Here is an 11,720-nt window from a genome sequence, read left to right on the forward strand (position 1 = left end):
ACGACCCTGATGAGAACACAATTATAATGATAAGGATTTATTTAAGTATTAACTTTGCTTCACACAATCGTTAGCCCGCTTCATCATGTTCTACCTGATGAACATGTTTCACGATTTTACGTTTTCGTTCTTCATTCCTAGTCCACTTAGTTATTTTATACTTTTTCTCTTTCTGTCTACATGCTCGTAACTGAGTTGATATTTTGATGCAAGAATCGAGTCTGGTATGGATTTTTCCTCAAAAAAATTCTAACTTCTATATTTTTGGTAATTCTTCTGATTAAATAAATTTTATATTCTGGAACTCCGCACCTGCCTCACAAAATGTTGATTGTCGTTCAAAAGTATAAAAATATCCACATATCTAGGTATGACAATTAAATATACATAGTACACTTAATAGGATAACGTCAAATGTTGTGACTATTATTCATTACTTCAGCATAACATAAATACTTTACGATATGTTTAACAATAATACAAAATGAAAATTAGAAATCAATCAACATTCAATAGCTGTTTTCTGTCAAGCCACGAAAGCGGAATGAAACACTAGTGCGGCGGCGGAAGTCGTGAGAAGCCGCGATCGTATGGAAAGCAGGCTATGGCTGCGGCAACAATCGTCCATTGTCGACACCAATATAATCGGAAGAATGTGCGTATTTTATTACGCATCCAAAAATCCTACTAATATTGTAAATGCGAAAGTTTGTGAGTTGGTTACTCTTTCACGCAAAATCTACTTGATGGCTTCTTATGAAATTTGGTAAGTATACTCATAGGGTACTTTTTATAGGGGTAGGATTTGGATTAACTTAGTGATATAGGAACTATGAAAGTAGTTCCCATCGGACCCGCAATACCCCCTGTTTAGTGTGGGCCGTTGAGTATTGTTCAGTAAAAAAAAAATATGGAACTACTTAACTACCTAATCCAGTTAATTTATTTGTATATAATTCTATTTATTGTATATAAATTCCTATTTCATTTGTTGAAAAAAAACTCAGACAAATACAATTCTTATAATTACATTTTGGACCATGTTTTAAACCTTTCCGTAAACTAGATACCTAATTGTACCCATCTTTGCGTTGAGTTTTTTTATTATTTATCTATTCGACCACCCATGCAGGGTCGTAGTTCCAGTCTGTTTTCTTGAATTCAAAAATTTTGGACCAGTAACTAATTTCAGGTTATTGCGTTTCTTGACATCATAGGAAGTTATAAAAACACTAACAAAGGTGTTAATAAAGCTGTTAAATAAAGAATAACATTCCGGCGATTTATTAAGTTAGATAAATAGGCTGATTCTTTGTGAATGGATGAACTTGTCTATTGACAAAGATATCTCCCACAGAATTATTTTTAACGGAATAAACAAACAAAGCATCCGGTCCCACAGGTAAGAAACTTCACGTTCCAAAACCCATTTCCTGTTCTAAAACCAAAGATGGTTGACATTTAGGAAACCTGTTGAATGCTTCGAAATTCGAAACAGGAATATCAGGCGGCCATTACGGTTAATGAGTATTGGAATTTAAATTTGGTATGTTTCGCCAGTAGTTAAATTAACTTGCCTGATTATATATGAAGGTAACAACAATTTGTGAAATCTTGAGGCAGGTAAAGTAAATCATTTTCATTTGAGTAGGTTCAGTCAAGGCAAGGATCTGTATGCAATGGTATTAGCGGCGAAAATGCAATGTGTTAGAGTTAGACCGTCAATAAATCGAAAACTTAATTATTAGATATACGTTATATCTTGTGTTATTTCTGGTTTTCTTTATGATACTTGATACTAAGTTTTTGTAGATAACAGATGCAATGATAGCAATTATCTAAAGCCGCTCTAATGATACTATTTTTCTTTCCATTTGTCGTCTAATATATTCTTAAACTTAAACTCTATCTTATACCAATTTTTTTTTGCGTTTTCAACAAGACGATAACAACATACAATACCAAAATGCCTGTGAAGGTTAATTTCTGATATATTCCAATTTCTGACTTTATTCTAATAAACGCGTTAAATTTTGGAGTGGAGATAGCCAAGTCGCGTCTGATTCACGTCCACCCGCCGAATTTTAACCGCTTATGCAACGCCAGAACCCACGTCTATTGAAATCTATTGCTAGTTTCATTCGCCTTTGCATATTTTAGTATGTTCAAACATTTTACAGTCAACAGCACATGAAGCTACCCAAATTCATTGCTATTACCGTCGCATAATGAACAATTTCTCGTGCGTGTGGTCTTGCCGAAAAGAAAGTTGATCTTCATTCTTCAGCCTATTTGTCACACATGGTGGGCACCTGCCCAAAACTCATGGTTACTTTGCAGAAACGATTTTGCGTAATGCTGGCTACATACTATCAGATGGATGCCGCCGATGCGAAGCACAAACATTGCGTAATTTGTATGAGAGATTTTATTTACCGCAAGTAAAAACCAGCAATGTATAACGAATCCGACAAAGTTTGGTAGACAGTTTAGCGGTAGTGTATAACTAGCATAATCTTAGTTTAGTTTCAGACTATGCAAGTCAGTAGTTAACACACAGTTACTGTCACTTTCTCGATAGATTTCTCGTATGCATTCTAATCAACGTCAATTAGATGAAATGATAGTATAAATTAACTTGACACACTAAATTAAAAAATCGCTTAGTTTTAGCCCCGTGTACCTAATAAGCATATTAGGTATATGCTATTTTCTTATTATCAGGGAGCATGTCTGCGTATCTTTAGTATGTCTGTTCGTGGCATCGTACCAGCCAAACGGCTGAACCGATTTTGATCTAAATCTATGGTAAGTAATTTTAAATAGATCTAAGGAACTCATCGTATAAAGCTTTGAGCGAACAGTGGACTTAATGTAAGTAAGTCACTTTAAATGTTTAATAACAGTTAATTTCAAAGTCTTGAACAAGTTATGACCGAAAACGGTATCAAAACGATACTGTTATGTTCATATCTTAAAGTTAAAAAATAATGTTGTTTTATATATAGGTAGGATACAATAGATAACTATAACTAGACATTGGTTTAACACTACGCAAACACTCGTGACACAAAACAAAATTAATTATCATACTGCCCAATGGCAGAACAGACAATTATCCATGAGTTTTTAGTGAGTTCGAGCCTCACACACCCACTCTGTGGTACACAGGGTAGCAAAAGCAATGCGAATTTTCTGCTTGAAATAAATGGAGTAACAACCACTATAACTAAACACACTAGGCATATAGGTACACAGATGAACTAGCCGCAAGCCCATGCATTACGCTATGGAGTTTTTAACTGACTTCAAAAAAAGGAGGAGGTTCTCAATACGTCACCTACCTCCTTTTTTTTGTTACCTACTCGTTTCATTGAAACGTCGAACTTTTACGTGACTATTACTTAAGTATCTGCTGCGCTTTGATATTAAGTTTTCTGTCAGAATTTCGGATCATAGAAACTCATTAGATATAGTAAGATCCATCATCAGAAAATAACATGGTCTGGTAACCTGGCTTGTATTTAAAATCTCTGTGGCGAAATGCCAGACACGTATTTCAAACCCTGGATGTGAAAAAATAACAGGTAGAAGCACGTCGTGTCTCAACAAGTTTCTTTAAAAAAAAACCTAACCTGTCCGTGTTGTGAAAAGAAACAGAACCTGCCGAGCAAAAACTACGGCGCATTTATATCCAGCAAATTAACCGTGAGATGTTCCAGTTTTTGTTGGTAAACGAAATTATCTCTAAAATATTATTGCTTTGTTTGTGTAGGTTTCATGAGTCTAGGTAGGTACAATTTTGATAAATCTTTGCTGAAAGTTTCTCTAAAGATAAATGGAGAAATACAGGTGTAGGAAAAGAATATATTTTGTTCGATTAAGTCACAGATATAAGTACATTACATTGAAGGTAATGTTCTTATATCTGTGGATCAAGAATTAAACTATTGATAGTTGGGCAACACTAATCCCGATTGATCCCGATGTTGCCAGCTATCGGTTAACCCTCCAATGGCTAATTTTCTTATATTATTTCTCGATATTTTAGCTCCTACGATTGATGAACTTTTTTTATTTGCACGAATGAGTGAACAGGAGCACGGCGCTATACAGTTATCCACACATTTGTTCGTGCTATTAAATACGTGCATATTTATGCGTAACGTGTCTACCGTAACTGTGCCACACTAAGGATTCAAAAGAATACGTGTTACATTGACTTTTAACAAACTTATGTGATCAGATAACATGGAACTGAGAAACTAGTTACTTGTAACATTTTTCAGACAAAAGATTTTCATTTACAGATAAAAGATTATACCTAATCGATTTTGACCGTTATTTTTAAAGGGTTAAGGCTATGGATTCTAATCGAGGGCTGACCATTCTATTTGATTTTCCGTTGTTCAAGAAGAATCAAAGGAAATGTTGCAAGCTCCTTGGTTTATCACTGATCAAAGTATAAGAATTATTTATACCTGTCTAGAAAAGACGGTAGATAGTAATACTAGACAAATTGATTTTTAAAATCCTCAGAATATTTGTTTTATATCAGCAATTATTTTAAGTCAGCTTAATGACCTTGTCCTCTCAAAGTTTGCGTGCGTAATCAAATTACCTATATGGACATAAATAATACTAAGGTAGTTATTCAAATAAACAAGTGTGAAAAATCCAATAATATAGGTAACATTTTGAAAGAAATCATAAATTGAGACAAACTTATACATATGAAGAATAAATATATATATTTATTGAAAAATAAAAAATAAGGAAAACAAAACTTACCTCAATAATTTTGCTGCGTTTGACTTCAATAAAAACCCAGTTGTCTGTTGAAAATGCTATAGCCATTAAAGCTGCAGCGACGATTGCTGTAATGGTCGCTATAGACAAAGTAACCGCAGAGCAAGGCATTTTTTAGATTATAGTTAAAGTAAGAAATAAAATAGCCAGAGAATTAATATCACAATCACAACACTTTTGGTTTTCGATTGTTCACCTATGCAGCATTTTCGTAACACTCAACGGAACGAACAACACGACAGCACACTCACAATAATATAAAAACGCATATGAATGCGGTCATCGCCTGCAGCGTGTCGGGTTCGCGGGCGCGACTTTGCTTGCCTACTTTGCCTCTTCTTGCCTTGCCGCTCTCTTGCGGATGTGAAACTTTCGAAAGCGAACCAACTCCTCCAAGTGGCGGGAATGTAAATTACAGAACCGGTTCTTGGGCTGCCAGCATCGATATATAGTAGCTGCCAGCTAACAAAATAAGTAGTTGAAAACATTTACTTTGAATTCAATAACATTGATCGAGCAATATTGTTTTATGATTAATATTTTTATGTATTTTGCATTAAAGGGTATGATGAATATGAAAATAACAAATGAATGAATTGATAAATAAGCATGTTCACAAAAGTTTTAAAAGTATAAAACGTCAATGTCACTGTCATAAATTTTTGAACATCAATCAAACAAATTAATCAACAAACTGTAGTACCTACATATTATTTAATAATATTGTTAATTTACCTATTACTTTTACATTAAATATAATTATTCTAACACAAGAGTACCCTATTCATAATGAGCGACTCATTTTACAAATATGATGATGTTTTAGCATCAATTTTAGTCAATGAAAAGTCTATACTAGGATTTCTTTCGGCAATATTCAATTTTCTAGCTAGACGGTAAGCTAAATAACTTTATTTTCTGCAAATAGTATCTAATGAACTATCGATTAACGATACGATTTTCTCGAAAGAGTTATTACAATATATTTTTTCTGGAATTAATATTTTACCTAAGTTTACTATTCTACTTACTTATTCCAAGCTTGTTATTGCAGAAAGAACTTCCAATGAAGGTTCACAATTTGTCTTTACGTGTATAAGTCCCATACTGCCTAAAACCCAGCCTAACAAAACTGTGTCATCAATTTCAGTACTGACTTCTACATCGTTCCTGATGGACCCTACGAAAACATAGGATTTCCTCCAGGAGTAGCTGAAGAGCTAGTGATGAAAGTATTGCGAAAGTGTGACCCAAAGAACTATAGTGGCAATGGAGCAAGGAAACCTGAGCACAATATGGAATTGAACAATGAGATTATGTGTACAACAGTTGCTCAAGAGGTTGAAGTGGTTGCTGAAGAAGACCTTGAAGAAGTTGGAGAAGATTCTCCAGCAGATCCCATTGGAAATTCGCGAGAAAATCCAGTTGAGAGCAATGAACAAACTTCACATGTGTCTGATAATGAGGTGTCGAAAAATGATGAAAATATTGATGAGACTTCAGAATCATATGTTCCCCCAGTCATACCTACACAAAGAAATAGTGAAACATATAATGGTGCCGATAGAGATAAGTACTGCTGGGCTCAAAGTATTATGGATCTTGGTATGTATTTTTAAACAATTTTCTAGAATATTTAAAAACCAGAAAACTCAAGGAAATAAGTATATCACTTACCGCAATATGAAAATGTCAAATAACCAAGTTATTTAGAATCTGAACTGTTTTTATAAAAACTGAGAAATTCTAATCTCCAATAGGTTCTCCAATAGTAGTAGTGGTAGTACTTCTATTTCTCGAATAGAAGTTTCTCAACACATGGTTTTATAGTCTGAAAAAAGAACAATTTTCATCAGAAAGCCTTTCTGCATGTTTTTTAACTCTATAGATAATTCATTTTCAAAATTATTCTCAATATGACACTTACTTTTTCAGATGTGACCATGAGACTTCCTCCAGATGTGAAATCATCAAAGGACCTCAAAGTTGAAATAAATCCCAATGATATAAGTGTGGCCTATCGGAATGGAACTGTGATTATCAAAGACAGTCTTCCATTCAAGATCAAAGCCTTTGACAGCTTCTGGAGCATCAGTGAGGGGAAGCTACTTATTCATTTAGGTATTTTATGCATTGGTTTTAATTAAAAAAAATTTAGTTGCACCAAAGATAGCAATAATATGCACTCATACATTTCTAGTGCATCTGACTGTAAAATACAGTTTGACCATCCTCTTGTTTGTTATACAATATACTGATATTACAATTGTGATTGTGTATTTCTTTGTTTGTCAGGTGATTTTTGGTATGGACATAGTTTGAAGGAAGCACTCTTCACACTCTGCCGATTATAAAAAATATTTTTTATCAAGGGCATAGTGTGGGCAAAAGCATGTTACACAGAACTAGATGAAGATCTACTTCTTCTATATATATTATAGTAGTGGCATATGACTAACTTAACATATAATGGTAAAACTGTACTTCTCTAAATATATTCTTAATTAGGTTGTTATATGATATTTAATTTTTATAGAAAAAGTTCAAGAGCGCTGGTGGAACAGATTTCTAAATAGTGAAGAAGCTATAGATCTGTCCAAAATTGACTGTTCTCGGCCACTAAACGACCTTCCTGAAGATCACATAGCCAAGGTACTGTTATATTATATATTATATTATATATTTGAATTACTGCAGCATACACATAGTATTATATTTATATTTAAGAATATTTAGCATGTACTCTCTTTTTGTTTTTTGTAGGTTATGTGTGTGTCTGTAGCATTTTAAAAATCCATCCGGTAATATTGGAGTTTATCGCGTTCATAAAGACAAATAGATGCAATAGAAGGACTTCTTTCTGTTATATGCATTATCTTTGCTTGCCACCTAGCTATTTTCTTATACTGATTTCTTTTTATGTCTAGGTAAGAGAGCTACAATGGAATCAAGAACAGAAACTAAAAGGGTTGCCAACAAGTGACGAGATCCGCAACATGGAAGTGTTGAAGAAAGCTTGGAACGCCCCGGGGTCACCGTTTCAGGGGCAGAAATTTGACCCCAACGTGCTCACTCAGTCCATACCACCATTTGAGAAAGAATAAATGAAGATGGGTAACATTATCTGTTATTTTATTTTGAAATTGCCAATAATAATATTGCATGCAGAGATGGCTAAGCAGTTTCTTCCCAAAAAGTCGGGAACAAATTGGGCGAACACTCTGAGTAAACCCATCAATGTATGAATGTTATTACCATTTTTAAAGAACAAAAAGCGTTTAAATTATCGTTTTCAGCCTACAATAACCCACTGCTGGCTATATGCGTCCCTTTTTCGCGCCACATTTTACGGTCCTGTACCGGACTCATCCATCATTTTCCCTTGACCCAATCAATGTCATCTGACAAGCAGTTGGTGCTTTACCAACTGGTCTCCGTCCCTGTGCCTCTGCCACCGCTCCGATTAATAGAACCACACACGAAAAATTGCCCATGGATAATAGAACCACAGTATAACCAATTTTTAGGGAAAAATACTGTGATAGGACTATGGCAACAACGGTAAAAAATTTACAATTATTAAATGACGGTGAAAGCATATTAAATTTTGTCTAAATCTGCTAGTTCTGACTGACCCATTTCGTGTGTGTTAGACAGATGAGTAATTATCAATATGTTTCTTGTTGAAAAAAATATATCTACATATAGGTACTATCACCTATATGATAGTACCTATATGTAGATATATTTTTTTCAACAAGAAAATAAATAATGTTTTTTTATCTCTGACAAATTAATAAATCAGCAGTCGCTCGTTACGTATATTTTGTTTGCAACACATACTACAGTAGGATCTTATAATTATTATTTATTTTTTCCTTTATACGATAGAAAAGTGACTATTTGGAGGCTACTAAACGAGATGCTTATAGGAGGTTTAAAAGGGACACACACATACCTAATTTAAATTAATTTTGGTCAGCAGGCATGTTAGAAATAAAACGAAATCTATTCTTAGGACTAAATACTTTAATCTTACAATTAAGTACATACACTAATGATATCAAAGTTCTATATGATTAAAAATGCTTGGACTCGGATTAAAGTTGGGGGTTAAAATCCAGACAAAACCAGTTTTCCAATCATGCTCTTGCTCTCTAAAAGCTTGTGGGCTTCTTTCAAATTGGCAGCATTGATTGGCGACAAGACTCTGTTCAGAGTGCACGTCAACTCTCCTTTGTCCAGCTTTTGCGAAACTATATTCAAAATTTCGTGGTGTCTATACATATCTTCAGTTTCAAAATAAATCCTAGTCGCCATCATTTCCGCTGTTATAGTTAAACTTTTTTCCTTTATTGGTTTCAAATCAATTAAACCACTGCTGTCTACAATGAGACATATACGTCCTTGAGGTTTGGCAGCTTTCATAATGGTATCCCAATATGGGTATGGATCGTAATTGACCATAATTAAATCGACTCCTTTTTCATACCCGTGAGATTGTAATTGAGGCAGTAGATCTTGAGTGTGATTTAAAACAATGTCTGCTCCATTTCTTTTAGAAAAGTCCACTGTCTCCGGTCTAGAAGCAGTTCCGATCACTTTCAGGCCGAAATTCTTCGCAAGTTGGGAGGCAACAGAGCCGACACCGCCTGCGCTATTTATGATGAGCAGAGTTTTACCTTTATCTTTTTCTGTTATAAGCAATCGGTCGAAAAGGGACTCGAACGCGGTGACTGAAGTCAGCGGCATGGCAGCAGCTTGCTCGAAGGTCAGGTTCTTCGGTTTGACGCCGACCATGACCTCATTCAACGCGACATACTGCGCGTTCGCTCCATTTTTCCGCAAGTCTCCAGTGAAAAACACTTCGTCACCCACATTGAAATGTTTTGTATCATCTCCTTTAGCGACTACGATCCCGGACCCGTCCCAGCCGAGTATTCTAGGATTTTTCTCGACAGTTGGTTTCGGTGCCCTTATCTTAGTGTCGATGGGATTGACAGATACTGCCTTCACTTCAATCAAAACATCGGTTTTCTGCAGCGTTGGCACAGGAATCTCCAGGTCTACGAGACTCTCCGCTTCAGAAATGGGTAAATATTTATAAAGGCCCACAGCCCTCATAGTTTTCGGCAAGTTTCTAGCCATGTTATTGCCGGTGTCTAGAGATGAACCACTTGCGACGAAGCCAAACGTTATCACAATAACAAAAGCAAGCATAGCTATTTATGTTATATCGGGTTGAACGTTATTGTTATCTTTCAAATTGTTACATCACATTTACACCTATGAATACGGAATATATAGGAACGCAGTTGCGCCACAATTTGTGAATTTACAAAGTGGGGCAATTCGACTATATTTACAATTTGATCAATTTTACAAATTGTTAAAAAAGGTATATACATAAATACATTTTTTGTATTTATGTATATACCTTTCGAACCGTTGGTTTAATTTTGATGAAATTTAAAAGGTATGTAGGATCTGTCAATACAATTTTAAGTTCGTGAAGCAACAAAATCGGTTTAGTCGTTTCTGAAATATTCACAATTTTGTAAAAAAAATATTGTGTAGCGAGGCCTAAGTTCGCCGAGCACTATTTATGATCTACAACTCATTACTGTTATAGCCAAGATTTATGACATTATATCTCATCTAAATCATTAATTATATAAAAAACACCAAACGGCTCTGTTAAGCTTGTGGAAATTTTCCAAAAATATTACAATCGTTATGGGTCCGAATAACACAAACAACAATTTTCGTAAAAGTAATACTGATAAGTTAATTTGTAGTATGTTGAATTATTATTTTATCCATTTCTATCTGTTCGAAATAAAAACCTAGGAAATAATTACCTATTTTTTAAATAGATATTCTTTTCATTTTTTCACTAGGATCTAGTTGTACAAAAACGATAAAAAAAAATAATAATGTGTTACTAGTTTTTTTTGAAAAGCCAAATTAGCTACTACCCCACTCTGTTTATTAAAATGTAAGTACAATATCACAAATTTATTCACAGCCAAGGTCACCGGGTCACCGCTACATATGTGGCAGACGGCAGTTAAAATATGCTTGTCATTGTAAGCATGACTGACGGATTGATACAACAAAATAATCTTTTTTTCCAACGCTAGGCGATAACGCAGATAAAATAATTCCTACACAGCAATACCTATTTGGCTTTGCGATAAGGGTTACTTTGAGAGGGAAATAGAAAGCACATGATATCACAAAATGTTGCACTGCTTTGTAAAACATGTTTTATGCCGGCTAAACAGTTCGCCAAACTTTTGCGGATTCGGTACACATTGCTGGTTTGTCCTTGCGGTAAAATAAAAGCTTACATAGAAACTACGCATTGTTCATTCATTTCTCGTTGGCTTAAATGTAGTCAAAGAGCAAGTCGTTTGTATTTCTTTAATACGAAAGAGTTCGCTTCCCAAAATTTAGAGGGCGTTGACTTCTAAATAAACTTGACGCTAAATATGATGCCACATGCCAGCTCCACACTCTCACCCTCTGTGCTCTCACCGAACTCAGATTCACATGCCGACGCAAATTAATTAATATTGCGTAATTTATATGCTTTTATTTACCGCAACGAAAAACCAGCAATGTATACCAAATTCGCTAAAGTTTGGCACACTGTTCGACGACAACGTGGAGCATTTCTCGATTTCGCAACAAGCTCTGTGCAATATTTATAGGGTTGAATATGCAATGATTTTGTGTAGGTGGATGTGTGTTGACTACATAAAAATATCACATCTCATTTATGTGCCGACTTGTCGGTATTAGGTATGTGTTGTGTATTCCTCAAATCATCTTCCGCTAGTGCAGCTATAAAGTTCTTTTTCTTGTTCTAAAATATGTTCTGTCACAACCGCACTTTTTACTTTAGC

The 11,720-nt window shown here is 34.8% G+C and overlaps 4 protein-coding genes across 9 annotated transcripts in view; 1 reads left to right on the plus strand and 3 right to left on the minus strand.

Annotated features, from left to right (window-relative positions):
- Positions 1 to 5,197, minus strand: part of LOC128673747 (uncharacterized protein) — a 36,899-nt gene extending 31,702 nt beyond the window's left edge. Inside the window, exon 1 of one of the 2 annotated variants that reach the window (XM_053751809.1) lies at positions 4,792 to 5,197. In XM_053751809.1, the coding sequence (XP_053607784.1) occupies positions 4,792 to 4,920 (129 nt within the window). In that variant the 5' untranslated portion in view covers positions 4,921 to 5,197. The remainder of the gene's footprint in view (positions 1 to 4,791) is intronic. The other variant, XM_053751810.2, reaches the window with a different exon arrangement.
- krimp (krimper) overlaps positions 1 to 11,720 on the minus strand; it is a 228,711-nt gene that overhangs the window by 209,912 nt on the left and 7,079 nt on the right. The gene's annotated exons all lie outside the window — the stretch shown is intronic.
- On the plus strand, positions 5,474 to 7,932 carry LOC128673746 (uncharacterized protein). Its single transcript, XM_053751808.1, has 5 exons — positions 5,474 to 5,705; positions 5,960 to 6,414; positions 6,745 to 6,930; positions 7,346 to 7,461; positions 7,737 to 7,932. Exons 1-5 carry the CDS (start codon positions 5,599 to 5,601, stop codon positions 7,911 to 7,913), a joined length of 1,041 nt encoding a protein of 346 aa, XP_053607783.1. The 5' UTR covers positions 5,474 to 5,598; the 3' UTR covers positions 7,914 to 7,932.
- LOC128673744 (zinc-type alcohol dehydrogenase-like protein SERP1785) lies at positions 8,819 to 10,966 on the minus strand. Of its 5 annotated transcripts, none has more exons than XM_053751803.2 (2): positions 10,836 to 10,966; positions 8,819 to 10,095 (listed from the first exon to the last, which is right to left on the minus strand). In XM_053751803.2, exon 2 carries the CDS (start codon positions 10,027 to 10,029, stop codon positions 8,923 to 8,925), a length of 1,107 nt encoding a protein of 368 aa, XP_053607778.1. In that variant the 5' UTR covers positions 10,030 to 10,095; positions 10,836 to 10,966; the 3' UTR covers positions 8,819 to 8,922. The 5 variants fall into 5 exon arrangements, with proteins under 5 accessions (XP_053607778.1, XP_053607777.1, XP_053607775.1 ...); XM_053751802.2 differs by having other exon boundaries at positions 10,755 to 10,954; XM_053751800.2 differs by having other exon boundaries at positions 10,671 to 10,954.

Source organism: Plodia interpunctella, chromosome 11 (genome assembly GCF_027563975.2).
Source record: "Plodia interpunctella isolate USDA-ARS_2022_Savannah chromosome 11, ilPloInte3.2, whole genome shotgun sequence".
NCBI classification, from domain to species: Eukaryota; Metazoa; Arthropoda; class Insecta; order Lepidoptera; family Pyralidae; genus Plodia; species Plodia interpunctella.